General features: G+C 35.9%; 1 protein-coding gene across 1 annotated transcript in view; it reads left to right on the plus strand.

Moving 5' to 3' along the window:
- Nucleotides 1-23843, plus strand: part of VWA8 (von Willebrand factor A domain containing 8) — a 179536-nt gene that overhangs the window by 72741 nt on the left and 82952 nt on the right. The window contains exons 20-22 of the mRNA XM_038156079.1: nt 1481-1552; nt 11579-11655; nt 23669-23744. Of these exons, the coding sequence (XP_038012007.1) occupies nt 1481-1552; nt 11579-11655; nt 23669-23744 (225 nt within the window). The remainder of the gene's footprint in view (nt 1-1480; nt 1553-11578; nt 11656-23668; nt 23745-23843) is intronic.

The raw sequence follows: 23843 nt of genomic DNA on the forward strand, positions 1-23843 counted from the left end.
ATAGGTAATATTAAATGTCTGCATGCATCATAATACAGTGCTAATTTAAGTCCTGGTGCAAAAAAGAACCAACCAAAGAAGAAGTATCAATACATAGTATTTCTGGTGGGTAAGCTGCTTTGCAGGGGAACCATAATGTATGTGTCTTTGTTCAATCTAGGATTTAAAAAAAAGTCATCAAAAGGATGTATTTGTGCCTTAGCAATAAAATTTAAAATTGTAATCAGTGTTTGTGGTAAACTGACTTCCTAGAATTTCTCCTATATCTGGTCAAATTTATTTTCCTCAGTTACAAATTTGTAGTGTATACACATGCCAAAAAATAGAATAATTTGCCTTGAAGTGCTCTCCTTAAATTGTGTGTTGAGCATTCAGTAGTCTTTTGAAACGCCTGGTTAGGATTTCATGGTATTAAGCTGTGTTTACAAGGGTTTCTTTCCCCACCCCCAGCCTGTGTTCTAGAGAGATTTGGAAATTTAAAATATCCTTCACACAGAAATGAAGGGTTTTTATGCTCAGAAATTATAAGCAAGCTGCTGATTTTTAATTTTTATATTAATCAGGTCCTAGAGATGAGATGATAATGTATTTATTTAAAGACAATCATTCATTTCTCTAAGTAGGTTGACTGACCTACTTACAGATGACCTATTTTTACTAGATACAGTGGAGAAATATACATGACTTTATTGCGAGTAAAGTAGTCTGCATTTCCACATTATCGTGAAATCCTTTCTATCCTTTTAAACAGATCATTTGTGAGAAGTGAGATAAGGTTAAATGACGTACAGTGTGTGTTACCTGTTATGATACTGGATGTATGTAAAAATATACCTCCAGCATTTTGGCTTCAATTAGGCACATATGAACTAATAATTAATAAAAATGGAATAGTTAGGCACATATTGTAAGACGCATAAAAACACTTTCAGACGTGAACATGCATATTCCTATCTTTATTTTCCTTGAAAATTAAGTTTGATTAGAACAGAAAAAGTATATTTGTTGTTAAGTTAGACCTGGTGTTTAATGTTCAATAATATATATGTGTATCATTTACACGTCTTTGATTCTCTCTATTTAGTTTCTGTAATGTATTACTAGGATATTGCTGGAAAGCTGGCACAAGCTAAAGAAAGTTCTTACACTCTGGGTGACAAGCATTCATTCAACTAGACTGAAAGGAAGCATTCAAGGAATGATAACAGAGAATTAAAAGTGTTTAGGGAAATCAGGCTCCCACAATGAGTTTGAGCAGAGGATGTAAATGCTTCCTTGTTCTAATCACTGGATATATTGCCTCTGCTATTATTGGCTGAGAGGCTCTTGCTATGAAATAAGGAGCTATAAGTAAGTATAAAGTTCAAACATATCTGGCCCCAAATCTTTGAAGTTAGTTTCCTATTGTACCGCTGTCATTAGTGAATGCATAAACATGAGAGCATAAAATCAAGTGAAAATTTTGGGTTTTTTTCTCTAGCATATGATGGTAATGGAAGATATGCTCAAGGACTTTCTGCTGGGAGAACATCTTCTTTTAGTTGGCAACCAGGTGAGTTAAATATTTCTTGCAATGCGTGGAACAAACTTGTTATTCAATGATATAATTAAATCTCTGTTTTGCCTCTTTGTAATTGCATTCATTTATATTACTGAGGTATTTGCCCATTTTTCAATTCCTTATTTAACATTGTCCAGGGGTTTTATAGGCACACATTTTTGGAAAATGTATATGCCATAAATGTGTTGTATATGGCTCTCAGAATAAAAAGTCAAGGCATTAATCACAGAATATTCTGAGTTGGAAGGGACCCCCAAGGATTATCAAAGTACAGCTCCTGGTCCTGCACAGGACCATCCTCAAGAATCACATGCTGTGCCTGAGACTGTTGACCAAATGCTTCTTAAACTCTGTCAGCCCTGACCAGTCCCCTGGGGAGCCTGTTCCAGTGCCCAAACACCCTCTGGTTGAAAAACCTTTTTCTGATATCCAATCTAAACCTCTCCTGACATAGCTGTGTGTAACATCATTAGCATTAAAATCTTCAATTAATGGCTTTGGTTATCCTTCTTGACTATGTATCAAGCCACTCCTTTAAAATCTCCAGTGGTAGGTAAGAGGTGTACCCTTCAGTATTACCTAAATCTTATTGATAGCTAAATATTAATTTTCTCTAAAAGAGTAACAGATTTATATAGTTCTTTGACTAGTATCTTTGCTTATCAATACTTCATTGTTGAGGTTGTTTTTTCCCCCCAAAAGTAATCCCCCTTTAGTTTAGCTGTCCCTTAGCAAGGCTGCAATCATTTTTTAGCAGATGTTTCTCTTTTTGTTTTGCAGTAGTCTGTAGTACATGTCTGACACAAAGCACTAATGATCTAATCAACATGGCAATGAATATAAAATGCTAATTATTATTAATGTGCATATATTGAAGTATAGACTTATCTGTTTAGCATCCTTGTCATCAACTTGAATTTACAAAAATTATTTATTTGAAACCTCTGTAGACTTTTGATGGGTAATGCCAACTTCTCCAAAAGGTTTAATCTCTTCATAAATAGAAATTGATCTGTTTCATAAATGAAACAAGATCTATTTATTGTATTTCATAAACAGTGCTGTCTATGCCTGCTTCCAAGCTGGTATTGAAAATGTTATGTAGTACAGATTGCCTGCAGCAACTGCTGGCAAGGAATAGCAGGAGCAGGCTGAACCACAAGAAACAGAGGCAGAGTCCTTAATGATAACTTTTGCAGTCCCTCAGTGCCAAAGCAAGAGCAGCAGGTCTAGAGACAGCAGCCATGGTCACCCAAGTGCTCAATGGCTGCCAGACAGGTCCATGGTGAATGATGCAAGTCTGAGATCAAGCTGGGAAGTCAAGTCAGCAGGTCCAAGCTGGGATCAGCAAGATACAGGGCCAAGCAGAGCATTGCCACAGTGCAGGTTGGGAAGGAACCAAGGAGAGGGCTTGAGTGTCATTGCAGCTCCCATGGCATGGGGGACAAAAGGAACCCTGGCAAAGCAGGAAAACCATGTCAGAGCTGACCTTCAATACCAACCAGTAAAACTCTAGGTGTGGGGAAAGAGCTTGTGTATACCAGTGGTAAATCAGAGCTCTGACACGTGCCTCATTTGACAGAAAAGTTTTGAAGACTGTGCAAGTACAATTATTAGGATATAATGGATTTTTCCAGCAGTTGTATTCTCATCTCTAATAATTTAATGTATGTCACATTTTCTTCCATCTTTTGAGTCTCTAATTGAAGACAGCATTAAAAGATTTGACTCGATTGAAGTATTGGAACATATTGCTTTGATTCCAGACATCAGCTCAGCTGTACCATTAAGTTGGAAAATTAGTTGATATGCTGCACTTTCTCTTTGGCAAATCAGCAATACAGTTGGGTTTTTTTTTAATTGCTAACATACTTTTGAGTACTTCCAGGTTTACTCTATACAAATTTGTTCCACAGTTTTTATGTGTGACTAAGAAAAGACCATCAGGCCTTTTCCTTTAAGTTTGAAGTGCTGTATTTGCCATTCTGCAGTCTTTTAAGTACCACAGCAATCATTCTTCACTTCTCAGGAATGATCACTAACCACTTAGAAATTCATTGGCTAATTCCTTAAATATTTTACTGTAAATTTGTGCAGTTTGTGATGAATCATGTTCAAGTAGTTTAAAAGCAGCCATATTGCATCAATTGTGCTTTCATGCAGTATATATAGATACCTCACTGAAGATACTAGTGTTTTCCTCCATTTTTTGTAAAGAAAATTATTTTTAAAAAGCGTTCTTTTTTTTTTCTGTTCAGTTACTTTTATCAGTTCTGTCTGTATAAGAAGCTAGGGTTTTATGACGCCTTGATATATGCATCAGTGTGTACCTGTGTTTCCCATTTGGAAAAAAACAGATAATGATTTTGAGGAGATACAGAGTACTGTTTTGAGTTCCTTTCTCTTAAGTGTCTTATTAGTGAATGAGTGAATCATGGAAATTCAGTGTAATAACTGAAAATTCTAATTCTCTGAACCTGAGTATTTCAAAGCATAGGACTAACATCCCTTTGAATGCTCGTGTTGTTTCCTAGATATTTAATTGAGTTGGCATTTACCTTAGGACATAATTTGGTCTTACAAAATGATGACTGTGTAAGTATGTCCATTCAACTGTGATTTAATGTGCAAGGCTTGACCTGTAGTCTTTCTTTTAGAGTCTGGATTTGGTTTTGGTTGGTTGACTAAATGTGATTTTCCACCTTTGCCTCTTCCGTTTGCGCAACACATGTACACATACCAATTTCCTGTTAGCTTAAGACCTCTGTGTTTTCAGTCTTTAAATGTGGTTTCTTCTATAACTCTCAGAGCTGACTGATGAGAACCCTTTTACCAAGACTGTTTTCAAGATACAGACCCTGACGATTAGTATCAGTAAATTATAATTAAATTATCTTGGTGGATGTTAGGGACTGGCTTTCTTAGTGAGACTGAGGAGAGTTTGAAGATAAATGTCAGATGCCAACAGATATTTTTAGAAGTACTCAGCTTCTGAAGTAAACTGCTTTACAACACTTCATTCTGGGGCTTATATGGCCCAGGATTTCACAGCATACATGTTTTACATGAAGTATAAATATTTGTTTACAGTAGTTGATGATTTACTTTGGATGTTTACTGGAATGTGTTTCCATTTTGTATACAAACAGGTTTATTTGAGTTGATATGATATGATATGATAGATATGAATTTTCAGCTATGAAATAGCTTCCAAGTAAAGGACATGCCAGTGCCTTAAATATGGGTTCTGATATTACTTCCTGAATGAGCCTGTAGCCTGAGCACGAATTAATCCATCTATGACCATCTACAGTTTTTCAAAGCACCTGCAAAGCAGCTGCTTCTTTGGCTGAGAGTAAGAAGCTGCATATTACTCTCACACCAACAGGCAAAGAACAGCAAGAGCCCCCAGTTATTTCAAATGTTGCAATGACTGTTTATGTACTCATTAAATACAGGTCTTGCAGTAGCTTTTGAGCTTCATGAGAGAGACTGGAATAGTGATTCTTACTACCTAGGGAAATTTTTAGACTGTGTTTTTGTGATATTTTTCCTGATGGGCAAGGTGCAGTTTGTGGTTTGTCCACTACTTGCTATCTTTTACTGTCTCCTTGGATTTTCTTTGGCAAATGCAAGAGAAACTATGTTAATAAATAGAATTTTTTTTATGTGGAAAACATTGGAAAACCTCGTAAAACCTTGTGGAAGTAGCATTGGCTGAAATGATTTTATTTTGTCTCACAATTTTAAATGTTAAATATAACATTTCCCAATTTTTTGCATTTGGAAGTTATGTAAAGAGATGTGTTGGGTGCTTTCACCTTTATTAGTCATAGGTGAGGTCCTGGCAGCCATCATCTGTCTTTGAAGGTACCACACATGGTATTTATAGTTACATAGGATCTGTGGCTTTCTGGATAGAGAAGGCTCCCAACCCTCTCTCTTCTGAATTGTTTTATTGCCATGAAATTCTAAAACACCCAGCAGCATGTTAAGCAATGTTGACATCACTCTGTTGCCATGAGTTATTGAGTGAGCTGTTCAGAAGTAGAATGAAGAATTCTGTGAAGGTGCTAAATGTTGTAAATAATCTGAAAGAAACTCTAGCAACACTTGTTAAGTGTTGATGTGAACCCACAGTAAGCAGACTAGCAGAAATACATGAATTATGAGTACTATGTCCAGCCCGTGAAGGCTGTGAGTGTCCTATGGGTGAACTGGAGCATCTTTCTTGCGTTGTAAAGGTTGAGGGAGCAGGGCCTGTTTAGCTTGGAGAAACGGATCTTGTCAATTCTTGGGGATCTTGTATACAAATACCTTAAGGGTGGTGTCAAGACAACGGGGCCCAATTCTTTTCAGTGGTGCTCAGCAATAGGACAAGGGCAACGGGCACAAACTGTACAGGAAGTCCCATCTGAATATGAGGAAAAACTCCTTTACTATGAAAGTGAAAGAGCATTGGAATATGCTGCCCAGAGGGGCCATGAAGTCTCCTTCCCTGGAGATTCTCAAAACCCTCCTGAATGCAATCCTGTGCAACCTGCTGTAGGTGAACCTGGTTCAGTGGGTGGTTGGACTAGATGATCTCCAGAGTTCCCTCCCAACCCCAACCATTCTGTGATTAAAAGAATTTAAAAATGTAATGCCATTCTGGTACATTTGGTAATATATTTCCCTGACAGAATGTAATTTCATCCCTTCTGCTGCCTTTCTTTAACTGGGAGATCAACTTACATGAATTCTTGGGCTCACACTAGGAATTTATTTTATTCTTAAAGAATTTAGTAGGACAAATGATTTAGTCTTTCTTAAAGATATTTAAAATTACATGCTTGATTAGATCTTTTCTTCTAATATAATATTTTTATTTCTAACTCATTGTGAAATTGAATTAAGTACAAACTGAGAATGTAATAATATCAGTCATTAAAAAACTTGAAATAGCAAATGCTCGGCATTTCAACATTTCTAGAAATAAGTCTTATTTTCCTGCTTAAACTTGTTTAAAAATAGAGTTTCCTCTGCGAGTCAAGAATGTACTATCCCAAACCAATTTTTTATTATTATTTTGTGAGCATGAAGAAACTGAGCTTCAAATGAGCTAAATTGAGCCAAGTACTATGATATTTCTTGTCTAGGGAATTAGGTATGACAGTTGTGGAAAACTCGGAAAGTATTTCTCTTTGACTTGGTACACTCAGTGTGTACACATACAAGAATAGGCATGCTTTTAATATGTGTCTCTGCTTACAGTATTGCTTTCTGCCTTTACACATTAAACTGAAGAACCAGAATTAAAAAGAAACAATAAATTGATTTTTCTTTTGGATACTTCTTCTCACAGATTCTTTCCATCATAAGCTTTCCATATGCTCCTCTCCATTGCACCACAGTTGTCTTACCTCACTGGAAATGCAATGATTGTATTTAGCCTGACAGGGCTCTGGTTCTACTTAAAGCTAGAAAAAGGCATCAACTCTACGAGTTTATCTAGAACTACAGTCATGGATGCATCCAAAGCATTCCATTCATCATTCTAACAGGGAATTAAGTTGACTGTTATGGTGAAATTTTCTTCTTTTTCTGTCACTATAATTTTGGTGTGCCCCAGATGATAAACTTGTAATAAAATAAAAAAATAGATACTAAACCACAGAACTCTTACTTTTCTAACTGATGAATATGTAGATTGCATCTGGGGCAGGAGTTAAAATCACCACTGCTTTTGCATTTTAATTTGTTGCTAACATTCAAGCAAAGTAGCCATGATAGGGTCGATTGCAGTGGTCCTCTGGTAGCACTGTCTAGAGTCTGCTGGTGGCACAGCTTCTGCAGTTATTAAAATGCATTATTCACATTTGTTCCAAGCAGGACTTCTCAACGCCTGGAGTATGGGAAATAATTCTGCATAGGTACTGTGAGTTGCTTTGCTGATAATAGTACATTTTTTAGAAAGCCAGAGACACATCCTCTGGTCTAAAAATCGCAGCCTCAGCCATAATTGCCTCAGCAATACATGCATTGCAAATGTCTTTGTTGACAAAAACACAAAAGCTGTGGCCATGAAAGGTGGTTTGGTGCCAGACCCAGGGTTAGAAACAGAGCATTCTGAAAAGTGTTTTCATTTTCTTCATTTTCATTGTTCAGCGAAAAGTTTCTGTGATAATGATAATACAACACTTTCTGTGACATTAGAAACTGCGAACTCTGACACGAGGGCTCTGTTTACTAAAATTCTTAACTCAAATTTGTCTTTCATTCTAATTAATCATAAAACGAAACTTCTTGAGGTAAAGAAGTGGTAAATTGCTTTTTTTACCAGTTTCAAAATTTGTTTCATTCTTTTGTGATGAAACAAGTGCTCTGATACAGAGAAGGTGTGATTGCAGTGTTTCAGCTGAAGGGCAGTACTGAAGAGCACAACATGGCAACCTCTTCAGCTGGTTCAGTATGACCTGCAAATCATTTAAAAGAAAATAAAAATGAGGCAGCCTGGTTTAGATTTTTTTTCTTTTTTCTTTTTTTTTTTTTTTTTTTTTTTTTTGACTAAGAGGCAGACTGTTAGTTTCAAAAACTGGGGTCCACTTCCTTTGCACTATAATTTTGTTGTCTTTATTTGGGCTGTGCAGGGAACAAATTTCAGTTGTCAGTTCTGTATCCTGAATTGCAAAATGTCTCCTGGGACTTATAACAACCTTGTTTATATTTGAAACTGCAGCTTCTGCTAGGAAATTAAGCCATTTCATCCTTGGTAGCAAGTGTTTACAGTGTCAGTTAGAAGGATTTTTAACTAAGGGATTATTTTGCCTTCTAATTGCATAATTTCTTGTTTGTTATTCATTAGTGCAGATATTTACTTCCCATTTTTCTATTTCAGTTGTCCCATATGTCTGATGGAGTAAAAATTGTCTAATATTTGCTTTCTGAAGTATTTTTATTCTGTTCAGCTGAAACACCAACACAGATGTTCTTTTCTCTCTAATTAGCATATGTTTGTATTTCTGTTAAATTAAGTAACTGCAATAGTGTGTATATAAATAGCACACAGCAAGTGTTAATGGCAAACTGGCTTGTCCTCTGAACGTTACTTAGCCTGCAATAATTGCAAAATTATATTGAGATTATGTTCTGAATCCAACCCAAGTTCAACTCAGTCTTTTAGTATGTTCATATGAAAGGTAGTTCAGGTTATTCCTGTTTAAATAGTTACTGCTAGCTGTGTGGGTGTCCAGAAGATCCAGCTTGATCCTTGAAAGGAGGGTGACTTTGTTGCCATTTTTGTAATTTTTTGTTTCTTGGGTGCCTGTAACTAGGGTTGGTTTGGTTTTTATTTTTCCAAAATGTGTTAGCATTTTTCACAGTTCTTGTTCACCTGAAGAAGACTACTACACATATTCTTTATCCCATGGAGGTAAGGTGTATTTGGAACAAACCTGCTCTTTTTGGCCTTACACTAATGCATAGTACTTAAGGAACAAACTCATCCAAACTCTTGTTTTTTAGAGTTTCTTAATGGTGCTAAAGAGCCTTCTGAGTATCTTTGGTCTCTTCCTTCCTTTCTGTTATATTGTGACTTCTCAGTGGAGTAGCTGAGACCTAGAGGAATGGTAACTTGTCATGAAGTAGGAATGTAGAGGGATGAATCAAAAAGCTTTGAGGAGAACTTTGCTGCAGCTACTGTTGCCAACCAAAGATTTTATGTGGTACACCACAGCCTCTGTGAAGGCACACAATGTACCCTCTGAAGCAGTTTAGTCTAGAAGTTAGGCAATGTTAACTTGTTTATAATAGCTAAAACCTGGTGGGAATGCCTTTTGGCTTTTAAACACTGCATTCACCTTTTAAAAAATGTATGCTGTTCTGAAATTGAAGTATACTTAAATAAAAGGAAATATGCAGAGAGTATGGCGAGATGCACAGATGAAAATGAAGAAAGGGTGAGATGTGGTCACGGCACAGCTCCCATTGACTTCACTGGGTTACTTTGGTAACTGTAATTTTTTTTTTTTTAATTACAGTAACCACTTTGTGTAGTATTAAGTATGTTTTACATTGATTCAGTATGTTGATATATTTCATCATCTTTGTTCTTGCCACAGCTGGCTGGAGTCCCACTCTGCACTGAAACAGGATACGCAATCTGCTTGGGATTGGTGCAGAAACTGTGTGCAGAATCTGCCCAGCCCTCTTTAGCTCTCTTAGGAAAGGAAGCTGCTTTCAGCAGGGTGTTTTGTGCTTGACATTAGAAATATTCCTGTTTATTCACCCATTTATGATCTGACTGAAAGTTGCAGGAAACATATGTGAATAAAACTGTCTGTGTGCACCACTAGGGGATTCTTAGCATGTTTCTGGTTACTTTTAATGTCACTGATAAAATTTCTGAACTTGAATATTTTCCCCCAAATGGGTATGTACTATAAGTTCCTGCAAGAACCTGTGAGCAGAATTTCATCCCCTTTCACAACAGTGGAGAACTGTTTCAGATGACAGTTTTCAGAAACTGCTGTGGAAGGTGTTAAGTGTGTTGCAGCTCACTACACCTCTATAAAGCTGTAGATTCTTCTGAAGTAGATTTGTGAGGAGGCGTGTGGCAGAGCATTAACAGAGTTGGCTCTTCTGTGTGGGAGTTAAGTCTGCAGTAGAATATAGGTAGTTCTATTTTTGTCTCCTCTGCAGTATTTTTTCCTCTGCTCTCATGGTGAGAACTCTCCTCCTGTGATTTCATTATACATATGTGTGTGATTCTCCATTCTTACAAATGTAGTCAGAGGAGGGAGAGACTGTGGTCCCATTTTAAGAAGCTCAAACAGTTTTCAGTTCTGCAGCTGGCAGTTACCATTCCTCAGCTAGAACTTACAGTCATAAATGTCATAACTTGCAGCTCTGAAGGCTCCTATTCTGTTTTTATGCCAAGTGAAACAGATTAGTGAAACTCAAATTGGTTTAATCTAATCTCTTTAATCTTTCTTTGGGTTATATTTATCTTCTTTACACTGGTATGGACTACTAGATACATTCATGCAGTCAGAGTGAGAATCTCAGCAGGATAGTGTCTTGTCAAACAACTTTTGGCCGGTCTATGATTGAGCTTTTCTTTCTGCTGTTTCCTTTTTCTTTGCAACCTATAGCACTCTCACTGGCATTCTGAGCTTCCTGCAGCCACCTCCTTGCAGGAGGGATAAGAATTTCTGCATGTGAGCTGTCACCTTGGTCTGCATGTTCATTAGCATTTCAGACCAGATCTAGAATGTACTTTTGAAGGGAATTTCCTTATTGCAGTTCCCTACATACTCATCTCCCTTCGGATGAGAGTGAAGTGGATGTTGCCCAGCTCAACTTGTGCTCTTTGATAATTGCTTCCCTGGGACTAGGTTAGACCTGGACTGAAATACCAGTTCCTAAAACACTTTTATAGGGCGCACCAAGGTGTTGGCAATACCTAATTCACTGCCATCATTTTCCACAGCTTGCTAATGCAGACATCCTTCAATAGAGTTATAGATTAATTTTATCTCCAGCTGAATTCTGATTCCATCTGGGTCTCTTTTTGTAGCTCCAGTGGAATATGATCAGCAGTTATTACCAAGGCTGTGCCTAAATTCCATGTGACAGTTACAGGATATGTCCTATGACCACCAAGAATTAACTTTGCCTATTAAGTGCAAGACAGCTTCCTAGCATTGACATTGCAATACCTTTGTGAAATAAAAAGGCTGGAAAAACTTGTGTTAGTTAAAGGATGCACAGCATGTGTGACATAACTCTAGGGACACAATCCTATTTCCTGGTTATTTCTAGTAAGACAGATAAGTATTTTGTGAATGTATATATATAAAATAAAATACATGTTATCAGCTTGTGTTCAGAATTTTCTGAAATAGATTGGATTTGTATTTACCTGTGGAGGAGTATGGAGAGTATTTTAACCATTTTGGCAAGTAATCTTTTCTGTCTTTATAACTCTTAAGTATGTACACCTATATTATGTCTTAATATTATATTTATTTACTGCAGGGAGTTGGGAAAAACAAGGTTGTTGACAGATTCCTTCACCTTTTAAACAGACCCAGAGAGTATTTACAGCTGCATAGGTAAGAATGTGTTAGATTTCCATACTTTTTGGTTTTAATAAAATTTCTTATGTTATTAAAACTCATGTTTCTGATATTAATGTGTTTGTACTGTTTGAACAAAGGTGGCACACAGACCACAGGGGTGTGTCTGGCAGAGGCAATAAGCTGACAGGATGAGGAGTGGGTACAAGACTGTGATGCAATCATGTTGTTTGATACATGAGGAAGTAGAAGTAAAATTGTGCTGATGTTAAACTTTGTTCAAAAACAAGTTACATTTTGCTGTCATTTCTGGAAAGATTTCTGTAGCATGAGATACTGTGTGAACGAAAAGTTGTTTGAATATATCACTCATCAGACAAGAAATATTCTATATAGTAAAGGTTTTTTGGCTTTTTTCCTTTGGCACTCCTGCTAAGTGCATGTATTTCTTTCTCACCCATAAAAGTTTGGATTAGAAAATTATGTCATAAGCTAAAAGACAGACTTCCAGACAACAAACCAACTGAAAACAATTCAAAAGCTGAAATAATAGGAAATTATCTGCCTGCTTTTTATAACATGAACTTGGAACTAATAAATGGAAATAAAGAATAAATATATCTAGAAGACTAATTTTCAATTGAACTGAATCCCATTTCAGCTTTGTTCCTAATCTTTATCTCTTTGTCTTCAACTTCCTAGCTTCATCACCCTGTCTCTTTCCATAATCACTGTTTTTTAAATAGTGCTAATGAAAATGTCGATCTTTGGTATTTTGCCCATTAACAGCATAGTCTCTGTAACACTTTCTCTCTCACTTTCTCACCCAGATTTTTGTCTTCAAATGTCTTGTACTTGTATTCCTGATACTTGAATAGCTCTATCTCATTACTTTTCTACTGCTGTTTTCCTTAATATTCTAGACTTCTATCACTTCTGTATGAAATATTGCTTTTGTGACCTCCTACTTTCAGCTTTGTATTAACTTTCCTGCTTGGAACAGCTGCCCACTTTATCTGGATAAAATACACTGTGATTTTTGCAAATCCCAATTATGTCACAAAGTACTGCACTATTTCTGTCCTTTTCTGTGTTCTCCAGTGATGAAGCAGAGCAGTGCTTAATATGAATTCATATAGCTCAGGAGAACATTGTACAAGCACCATGTTTAGGGTTTTCATGCAGTTGTAGAGTGTATAAATTACAGCATGCTAGTTGAGACACCCCTACGAAGAAAAATGTCTTGCCAGTACAGTGTTCTACAGTCTCTATAAGGTACTGCGAATGGTTGCAGGGGTTTGGAGAGAGGTTGAAGTAGAAAATGAAGCAGAAAATGATGAGCAGTCCCATGCAATTATAGAAAAATAATATTTGAATATAGCAAAAATAGAAATTTCTATTTCCTGGGTACTATTTTGATTTGCTATGTGAAGAACTCAGTCTATATCATATTTTGGTTATACTTTACTGGTGTTTAAACAAGGATTACAGTATTATTAGTGCACCCTTCTGGATTCAAAACAAAGTAAGAGCAAGTTTACAAAAAACCCAAGCAGTTTCCTAGTAAGCTTTTCCATACTTTGAGGGGGAGATTCAGTCAGTAGCTTATGGCATAGATGTACTTTATTAGAAAATGTTCTAGAATGTGCACTTCATCTTTGATAGCCCTGTGTGTTTTTTTAGATTTCCTAGCTAGCTACTGTAAGTACCTTTAAGCATGCCAAGGAAAGTATTTCTAAATATAATGCTTTTAATGGTGCTTGTATACCTGAATTACAGATCTTGACAAATTCATTAGGTGGGTTTTTTGTTGGTTTGGGTTTTTTTTTACTGTCTTGATGAAAGAGTGTAAGGAGTTCTGCTGTTGTAACTCTACATATGTTCAATGACGTTCAAGCAGGGAGTATTTACCCTAGAGGAAATAAGCTATTACCAGGAGTCATTTTAAAATCTCACATTTTATGTTTTGTACTTCAAGAGGATGAGAGGAGATAAAAGACAGAAAAAGGGACATCTGTATTTACTTGCTCTGCAACTGATTCACATGGGAAGGGTCAGCCTGACCTAAAGTTTTTGATTGCTTATGGAGGCTATAAATCCTTTCTCTTAACATTTCCTACAGCATCTCATTGAGAAGTTTTATATTCTTGAAATTTGTAAGTCTTATCAATCACTTCAATACCATAAAGCAGAAAATCTTAATGGAAGGCAGCTGTAATTAGATACAGTAATGACAGAAATTAAGAAAAATGTGTGCTTATGAATTATTCAAAAACTTGGTTGCTTTCTCATGTATACTTCCCAATATTAGCAGCTGATCAGGAGTTGACCAGCTCTCTCATTACATTAATTGTGGGATTATGGAAACAGGTAATATGGCACAGGCTAAGCACAGCCTCTTCCTAGGACTGCACTTATGAAGCATTTTACTACTTTTCTGTGTTAAGGAAGAACTTCCACCTGCCAGGATTTCTCTGTCCCTCATTTCCTACAAGAGTAACTTTCAGCAGAGAAATTCCAAATTTTGTTTACCCTCCTGGTATGGGTGTCTCCATTTTGTTCACCCGACACACCAGGTTGTCTTTTTTTTTAAGCTTTATTTTGTCTAGTATCAAAGAACTTTTAAGAGTTCTTATAGAAATTAAACATGTACTGGTTTTACAGACAGTGACTAAGAAACTGACTGTAAGAAAATTTGATGTTCTCCAAGCTAATGGAACGAGTATTTGTGTTGCTCCTAAATTAATGAACTCTGGAAAGCCTCATTATTTTACGAACCTTTCTGTTACTGCTTTTGCTATCTTTCCTGTGAGTGATGTGGAAAGAATTTTCCAGTGGTTCTGCACAAAAATCTGAAGTTAAATTTGGTAGACTAAATTAGTATTTCATTAAATCAGGGAAATAATTTTCATGGCAACTGATAATCATAGAATGTGCTGAGTTGGAAGGGAACCACTAGGATGCTCGAAGTCCAGCTGCTGGCCCTACACAGGACCGAGAGCACACCATGTGCCCGAGAGCATCATCCAAATGCTTCTTGAGCTCAGACACGCTGCAACCACTTCCATGGGGAAGCTGTTTCAGTGCCCAACCACTCTCAGGGTGAAGAACCTTTTTCTAATACCCAAACTAAAGCTCCCCTGACACAACTTCAGGCCATTCCCTGGGGTCACTGGTCACCACAGAGAAGAGTTCAGTGCATGCTCTTCTGCTTCCCCTCACGAGGATATCTTGCTTTAACTCTTTATTGTATATTTATGTTTCATTATATCTTGCTTTTTTTATTCCCTCATGATATCTTGCTTTGAATTTCAAAGTCTCTAAAAGCAAGAAGATTCCACAGAAAGAAGGAAAAAAAATGTAAAACTTTAGAGAAGACTTAGGCAAGAAAATATGCCCTGTTAAGACCGTAAAATTCTTCTTAGCACTGATGGGAGAAATAGATAAGTATAAAACTGTAAGCTCCCAGCTCTCCTACATAAAAATGTCAGAAGAAAGTATCATGGACTCTAAATAGTTGTCTCCTTTCATATGATCAAAGAAAAAAGATATTAATTTTACTTCTCTTGTCATCAAAACTGCCGACTAATTGTACACAAAGAATGATTTTGCTGGAGTAAGATGTTCTTTATCTGTCATTTAAACATTTAAGTTTGCATCTATTTAGAATTAAGTCATACTCTGAAGCTGTGTTTTATATTTCAATTAGAATGATTTCTCCTCCTTGCAATTACTATTTTTGTGATGACTTTATATACAGAACTACAGCATTTATCCTTCTGTTTTCAGTTTAAGCTTGATTTATTGTTCCAGTTTGGGGATTTTGGAAGGATTTTTTTTGTTTGTTTGGGATTTTTTTGGTTTTGTGGGGATTTTGGGGATTGTGAAGACACTTTTGATAGAAAGCTTCCTAAAAGCCTAGGTTCTAACTAGGAAGATGGAAACTTTAGTGACACAATTTTTGTGGTAGTTTCTGATGGTATAAATTAGGTTCTAAATGTGGAGAGGCATGTGGATTAATATATATGCATTGATTTTTTTTTTGGTGTCATATGTTGTTATCTGATCTTAGCTTTCATTAAAATACACTGCTATGCTTAATACAAAAGCATGAAAAATAAAAGAAAAATTTACATGTAGTTTATTCTGATATACTAACTTAGGCCACTAAAAACAACTGGAAAAAAATACTGGGGAGAACAAGATCTGGGAAAGCTGTCACCACTGTTCTGCTGGTGTTGGAATTGCTTTAAGTCACATAGCCAAAAAGAGCTAGTGGTAACATGAAATCTAAGAAATTACCATCTGCCATCATAAATTGTGCTCCTAATTGCTCTGATGGCAAACAAAAACCTCTCTGTCTTGATAGTGCCTTTACAAAAAATTTATTGCAGAACATCTGTGTTCTAAGAATCCTGTTTGTTAGGTTCAGGAAGGCGTGAAGTTCATTTTTGTATATCAAAACCTTTTCTTTAAAGTTTGGTGTACATTTTGCTCCTTTATTTTTTGAGATATTCAAAATCTGGATGCTGGACATTGTCTTGAGTACCTTGACTCTACATGGCCCTCTTTAGCAGAGAGGTTGGACTAGATGACCTCCAGAGGTGCCTTCCAACCTCAACCATTCTGATTCTGTGATTTAGCAATTTCTGCAAGGTAGCAGCTGGATGACCCCTAGCTCTTGTTCTACGTATATTGTAGTAATGTTGTAGTCTCAAAAAAAAAAAAAAGTTAAAATGAGTTTATCTTATCTTCATAAAATTTTATAATCCAGCAGTGGTTATTGCATGGAAGGAAGCCATTTGCACTGTCCTTAGCTGATGCTCAAATGTGCTAGTGGGAACAGTAAAGTTATGAGAATTAAGAAACAGCTTCAGACTCAACATTGTTTTCAGAACACAGTGTGTTAATGAGATTAAATTTGATAACTTCTAGATACTTTATTTATTGTTATGATATGCATGTAAATAATGAGTGATTGCTAAGCAGAATTTTCTCAGTTATGTTTCTGGCTTCATGCTGTGTCAGCAACAGATTAGCTGTAGCATGTGCAAAATTGGGAGTCCACAATAACCTCTGCCAACTGTCTATCACAGACATTCCTCTATACAATTGGAAGTGATCAGGGGAAAAGAGTACTGATCTTTTTCTGTTGTGATGGGAACTTGGTTACTCTTAGCTAGGGGGAGAACTGGATCCCTCCTCTGAGCTAATACAGATGTAGCTGCTGAAGTCCGATAAGTAAAGCTATTCAACTTCAGCTCTAAGGTTTTCAGTGTATAGATCTGCATAAGAACCACCACTTACAGAAAAAGAAGCTTTTGATGTGTAGACTGCAGTGTAATCTACATCAATAATTTATTGATGGCTATGAATAGATTTTCTGCTGCTCAACACCTCAGTGAATCTGCAGGTGTGGAATGATTAGTTTGCTCCGTTGTTCTCCTTCTGTGTATCAAGAAAATAGTCTTCTAGGAAATTGGTTTATTGTGAAAAAAGATAATATGAATCTTCATAGAGTCATGACAAAAAGAGAGAATGTTTTTTAGTGTGTGAGGGTTGTTCTCTATGGAGTGAAAAATTTTAGAACAGCTTGTAAATATGATGTGATGCTTTTTCTTGAAATAGAGAATGTAGGAAGTTTTCTTCTTTAGCTTTTGATAAAACAGGTTTACCCCTAAATTAGCCATGTTAAGTTTTAGTTCTCCATTTGATATCTTTTTCTTACAAGCTGAGATGACTTATTTTTCTAAGCATTTACATATACACTACAGCAATTTATCTTTGTTGTAAATGTGATGTTTGACACTGACAATGGAATACTAACTGCTATTGAAATTCTATTTTGTATCTGATGATCTTACTATTCTCTTTCAAGATATTACACTACCTTGTTCTTTGTGTCATAATGCATTTCCTTACAAGGAATTTGCTTAAAACATCTTGATTTGATATCACATCTTCCTGTCAGAGTTACTATATTTATTCTAGTGACTGATAATTGGGAAGTGTGATACAGGGTTCATTTTAAATATCTACTGCATTTTGTGTTGTGCCTTTTCTAGTTCCCTAATAAATTACAGTAATCTGATGATCTTTTTTCCAAAACTTACCTGAGTTTGCATATGTTATCCTTTTCAAAACAAATGTAATTTTACTGTGATCTTTAACAATCCAATTAATGGGGAGTTTGAGGTAGGAAAATGAGCTTATGGTGTCCCTACAAGCAATACTTACTACAAACTGTGCATTAATCTTTAGATCTTAATTTTCTTTCCCTCTTTTTCAGCACATGTAATAAGTATAAAATCTAATTATCTGTTTCCCTTATTGAGATAATTTAAAACTACCCTTTCAGCTTTATTGACTGCAGATTTTTTTAATTCTAATTTAAAAAGCTGTTTCAGAAGAAACAGCTTCCTTTGCCCAAGATACAGGTGGATACTAGAATTATATTGTACTTGTTCTCAGAATTGCATTTGATTATCATCTCTTGAAAGAATATAGGACCACATGAAATAACTTAAATGCTCTGCAGGTCTGTTTTTAACATGAGCAATACAGAAAAGCTATCTCCATAGTGGGCTGTTGAAGGAAGTGTTCTATAGCTGCACTGGCTTATTTCACAGCAAAGACAGGGGAGATGTTGTGTTGTGTTTTTGTTTGTTGGCAGCCACAAAACAAAAGTCTAGGTAATTTTTCCTCATGATTCATGAGTCATTAATGTTTAGATTATTTTCTTTTAATATTGTACTTTATAGTGTGTGCTTTATTCTTTATGTAGCTCATGTTAGGAAATAAGTAATAAGATGATACATTTTTGTCATGAAGATTTATGTTGTGAAGCACTGAATGCATTGACTATATAATAGGTGTCTTTATAGTTTTTTACTTGTTTTTTACCTGTTTTCTTAAATACATTTTCAGCCAATACAGAGTTGCAATGCAAAGCTTCCAAGATTTCATGCCAGCCGATGGTCCCTTTTCCAATGTTAGCTTTTCATAAACTGGCTGACTAGCTCTGTTATTGTTAGATTCCAGGTGTTAGAAAGCTACTTTGTTTTCCTTTTTGGTAGGAATTTAATTCAGCTTTAATATCCTGCTGGATGGCTGTTACAGAGAAATAGCTCAGGTTAGAAGACCCTGTTGTTTCATTTTCCTCTCAAGCTGAAGAAAGAGTTTCTCACTGTTTAATCAATTAAATGTATTCTTACAAGCAATAAGGGAAGCTGCAGGGTGTAATGTTTCCCCATTTATGGATTTTACAATTAGGGTGAGTGAATTTTTGCATCTTGTTTTGGCAGATGGATCACATACCAGTAATTGTGTAACTTCAGATTTAAGCATATAGCATGAATTAAACATAATTCCCTTTGACCTTTCTTCTGCCTCCTGCAGTCGTACTGAGTAATGAGTACCTTTATAGTCAAAATAATTTCTTGCATTTTAAACAAACTTAGGTCCTGCTGAGTAGCTGTAACAGCCTAGCAGGAAAAAAAAATGGTGAATTTAATTATCAGTTCTTACAGATAAGTCGAAAAGCCTTTACAGGGTCATTTTTAACAGAGCAATGAGACATCTGGTTGGCTTTTCAGATATTTCAGAATTTCCTGAACATAACAGTCAGGTCGTGCAATGCCATGGCTCTGTGATGGGTTGACTAAAGAAATTAATTTGTAAATGTCAAAATCGTGCAGATTGATTCTTTGTGTTGGGATTGCCTGCTCTTCATCAGGATAATCCATGAGTGGATTAACTGACCAATTAACAGCTTCAAATGGCCTTTGGACTAATTATTTTTCAAATACTCTTTCAAATTAGGTCGCAGCAGATGGGTATATTCATGTCTGATTGACATGTAATTGAGAAGAAATATGTATCCATGTACATAAGTATTTAGATAATAGATGCCTCACAGAAATGAAGAAGAATTTCTAGAGCATACATTCTACATCTCTGGTTTTTTCTTTCAACTACCGTGAAGTTTGTGTGGTGAATCAGAAGGCGGCCAAACCTGAGCTTGGTTTATGTAACCTTGTTACCATGAGCAGGGACCCCTAGAACACAAGGTTGCTTTGCACAAATAATCTCTTACCCTTTTAGCCTCAGCGTAAGTACATGCAGAAGCCAGGACTGTATTCTTCTCACTTGTCAAGATGAAGTAATTCCAGGGAATGTGAGTGTTTGTGATGTCAGCTGGGGCCTGACACTGTGTCCTGTATAAGGGTACAAGCCTTCCTGGGGACTCAAATCTTCAATTAAAGCATTGGAACACCTTTTGTTAAACTAGAGGATAACTATTAACTCCCTGAGGTTGATGGAAATTTCTCCTGACACAGTTCATACTTGTTCTCCATAAGGAAGGCGTTGCTGTCAGTGAAACAGAAACTGTCACAGCAGTATGTTTGAGTCAGTCTGCAGACCTCAGAAATAGCTGCCTTTAGGGTAAATAATGCAGCAATAGCAAAAAATGAATAAAACACAGCAATATGAGCTAATAAAAAACAGTAGAAGAATTCTCAGAAGTCCTACTATGAATTGAGAGGTCCTGTCAGAGGAGTTGCTGTATTTCAGTAGTAAATATTTCTTCTCTTTTTTTCTCTTTTTTTTTTTTTTCTTTTTGAATGGAGCACTTGTGAGAATGGCTTCCTTGATAAAAGTATATTCTTAGGAAAGGCATTAGTGAGCTTTTTGTATTTTTATTTCACAATCAGGAGTCAGGTGAAGACAAAAGCAGTTCAGTTGAGTAAGATGACAGTATGTCAGATAGTTTTTCTCACTCTACATTCCTACAGTCTTGCCTCTTTGTGTCAGACCTATTTTCATTGCAGAATGTGATGAGGTTGGGAGGTTTTGGTATTTATGTCTTTGTTAGAGCCTGTTAGTTATTATCAAGGTACTATTAAGGTGCTAGGTGAAAGTGAATTGGAGTTTTTAGTTCCTTTCCTGTGGGAATTTAGAGTGCCAGACATATTTTGCATTTAGGAAATGCTGCTTGCTGTGTTGTTCAAAAATATTTCAGACTTAGTGTGTTTTTATTTTTCTATATTGCAGTGTGTTTACATTGACATGATTCATTAAAAAGTGGAAATTTAAGAAAAAACCCTAAGGACACAGTTTCATTTTAGCCGTTATTTACTGTGTTTGGGTCATGGTAGGTTTCTGAAGAACAGAAATTAATGATATATAAGTATATAGCATATGATTCTGAAAGGAAAATAACACTGATCTGTCATAACCCTTGTAAAATCATTCATACATGTCTGAATGTAATAGCCTAAGCAAATACAGGAGTTTTACATACACTTAAATTATCAAGCCAATGGAATTAATTTTTGACTTACATTTAACTTCTGTGATACATTGCAAATCCCCCAATGTATTTCCTTAAATACTAAGGCTGACTATCAACAAAGCAGAAGAAAGATAAGAAAAAAATTCGAAGATAGATTCAGAATGTCAATTTTTATTTTAGTTTGATACCTTTTGTGTTTTTTCTGATTATGCTACTTTTGTAATAGCACTTAAATGAATAGTAAACTCTTGTAGTGTTTATTTTCCCGAAAAATATGTCAATTCTGTCTTCTCTGAAGAATGAGATCATCCTAAGGATTTGTGTGGGCTGCTGATTATTATTGGATACTAAGCACAATTTAGTACTCCGTATTAGGGGGTTGTAAGTAATCTCTGCAGAGCCAGAGGATTAACTCGCTCAGCAAAAGTAAAATACTGTTTTGTCTTACAGTAGAACATCATCTGACATTTTTGTCTTTTCTTGTGTCATCGCCTATGTGACAGCATATCACTAGAGGTTTTCATTTCTTGGCGTGTTTTGTTCACTTTATTGTTTTGCATTCATTATCTCCTAAGTGCAAATTTATGATCTGTAAAGCATCCTGTAATTTATCTTCCTTTACGTTATTCTTGGCCTATCCTCAGATCCTCTCATTTTTTCACCTTTCTATTACTTTAAAGAGATCACAGTTCATATTTGACAAATTCTTTCCCTTTTTACCTTGTATTAATTCCTCAGAACATTTTACCTTGAGTTATTTCTGACTAATTAGTACCTGTGGCTGTGACCTTCATGTACTCTAGCATTTCGTTTACACATTTTGAAATTCTTCTGCGTCTGCAACTATATAGGCTTGAACCAGAAATGTTAACTGATAGTGGAGGTAGGCTAATAAATACAGTCTGAGAATTTAGTCCCTAAATAATGTGTGTTCAAGAAACAAAAATCATTGGTTTGCTGTTATTTTTGGATCCGTTATTGATTTCTCCACCCAGCATATAAATTGGTTAGACCCACAGGATGACAGTTGAAGCTTTGTTTTTGTGTCCACAGTAGGATTTCTAAGATAAGAGATTAGTGCTACTGCTTATTTTAATGATTTAAAAAATTATATGTTGCAATTGAATACAATGTTAATATAACTATTTGGGGCAGGGTTGCCTACTTATGACAGGGTTAATTCAATTGAATGCGATCCCATCTTTGTAACCTTTCCCTTTCTGGATTAAAGTTCAGATCAAGTAGCTAAGCATTCGAAGTCTCTCTCTCTGCCCTCTGCTTTATTTCTGTGCATGTAAACTGTGGAATAAATCAATTGTGGGCTTAAAACTAAACAAGAAATTATTAGTGATTAGGGACAGAAATCCTGCTGACAGCAGTTTCAAATAAAGGAAATGTGCAAGTTATCCTCTGAGTTTAAAGCTACATTTGGAAGCTGGCCACTTAATAGTGTGCTGCTAACAGTACTGTTTGATTTCCTGTACCCATGGAGCTTATCAAAATTGTTGGTTTTTACAAGGTGTTACAAAATTAAAGATAGAACTAAGTGGATATTTGAAAGAGTGAGTCAGCTAGGCTTAAGCAAACAGTTTTGTTACGCAGCACAGCTGTGAAAGGTAAGAGATTTTTGTTGTATCAAATGTTACATACAGTGCAAAGGTTACCAGCCTTACCAATGGACCAATATGTGGATCTCAAGCATTGTTAAGAGAGGTTTTCCTGATGGGTTTTGTCCTGTGATCAGCCCATCATTCTTCTGACACAGACTAATCCAAATTTTGAGATACAGGAGGAAAGGGATGGCAAAACCAACTTGCCCTAAGATTGAATTTCCTGTTGCCCATGAAAGTGTGGGAGTCATGGGGACCTTCTGTCATGACCCAGGTCTGGATTATTCTCTAGTTCATTGGTCCCTATTGTAAATGGGATTGGTTACACAGATCATGACAAAGGTCTGGGCAAATATTTTATACAATCAGGAGGGGCTTTCCTTAGGTTATGGACATAATTTATGTAGGTGAATCCATAGTGGTGATGTCTGTTGCTTCACCTTTCTGAATTGCAACTGTTTTTAAGTTATCGTTCAGTGGTGGTTAAAACAGATTAAATAGTGAAGATTAAGGAATATTCTCATTACAGATTTTAATGAGCACTATTTTAAATTTGAAGTAAAGGTAATTGAACAATTCAAAGGCAAATAAAATTTCAGAAAGAAACTACTACCGAAGCCTCTGTCCCATCTAAGAGCTTATACTGTTCATGATATAAAATGTAGCAAGCTAATAGGGATTAGAACTAAAAAGAATTGATTTTAAGAATTCCACATGATAGGTTGTTGGATTTGTTTGTTTGTTTGTAGGTTTTTTAAATGTTGATATGTGGAGAAAAACAGCTAGAACAATAAAAGTTCCTGTTTGTCACATAAATGACAGTTTCAGCATACTTAACTAGAAATAGTAACGTCAATAATGTGCCTGCATACAAAAAATATTGATTCTCTTCTCAGGGGTTTTGTTTTCACGGTTTATGAGAAATGGAGAACTACTGTGAAAGTCCTGGCAGAGGCAGGGATATTCACATTTGACCACTAAGCGGGCACACTGTTGTTCTCAGTTATTCAAGTAGTTTAATTTTTTTTTTTTTTTTCCTCTTAGAAGGAGACTATTTAGTTTTTCATTTATTCATTTTGCATTTTATTGTAACTAACATTCCTGTGTATTTTTAATTAATACCATCTGTTTTTCCACATTTTAGGGATACCACTGTACAAAGCCTTACCTTACAACCTTCTGTAAAGGATGGTCTTATTATATATGAAGATTCGCCACTGGTGAGTAGTAGCATTTGGATTTTATATTTGGAAATGTTTTTGATTTAAACTGATTTGATTAGTGATTTGATTTTTCATGGCACAGTGAATGAGTATAGT

The sequence above is a fragment of the Motacilla alba genome, chromosome 1 (genome assembly GCF_015832195.1).
Source record: "Motacilla alba alba isolate MOTALB_02 chromosome 1, Motacilla_alba_V1.0_pri, whole genome shotgun sequence".
Classification (NCBI taxonomy): domain Eukaryota; kingdom Metazoa; phylum Chordata; class Aves; order Passeriformes; family Motacillidae; genus Motacilla; species Motacilla alba.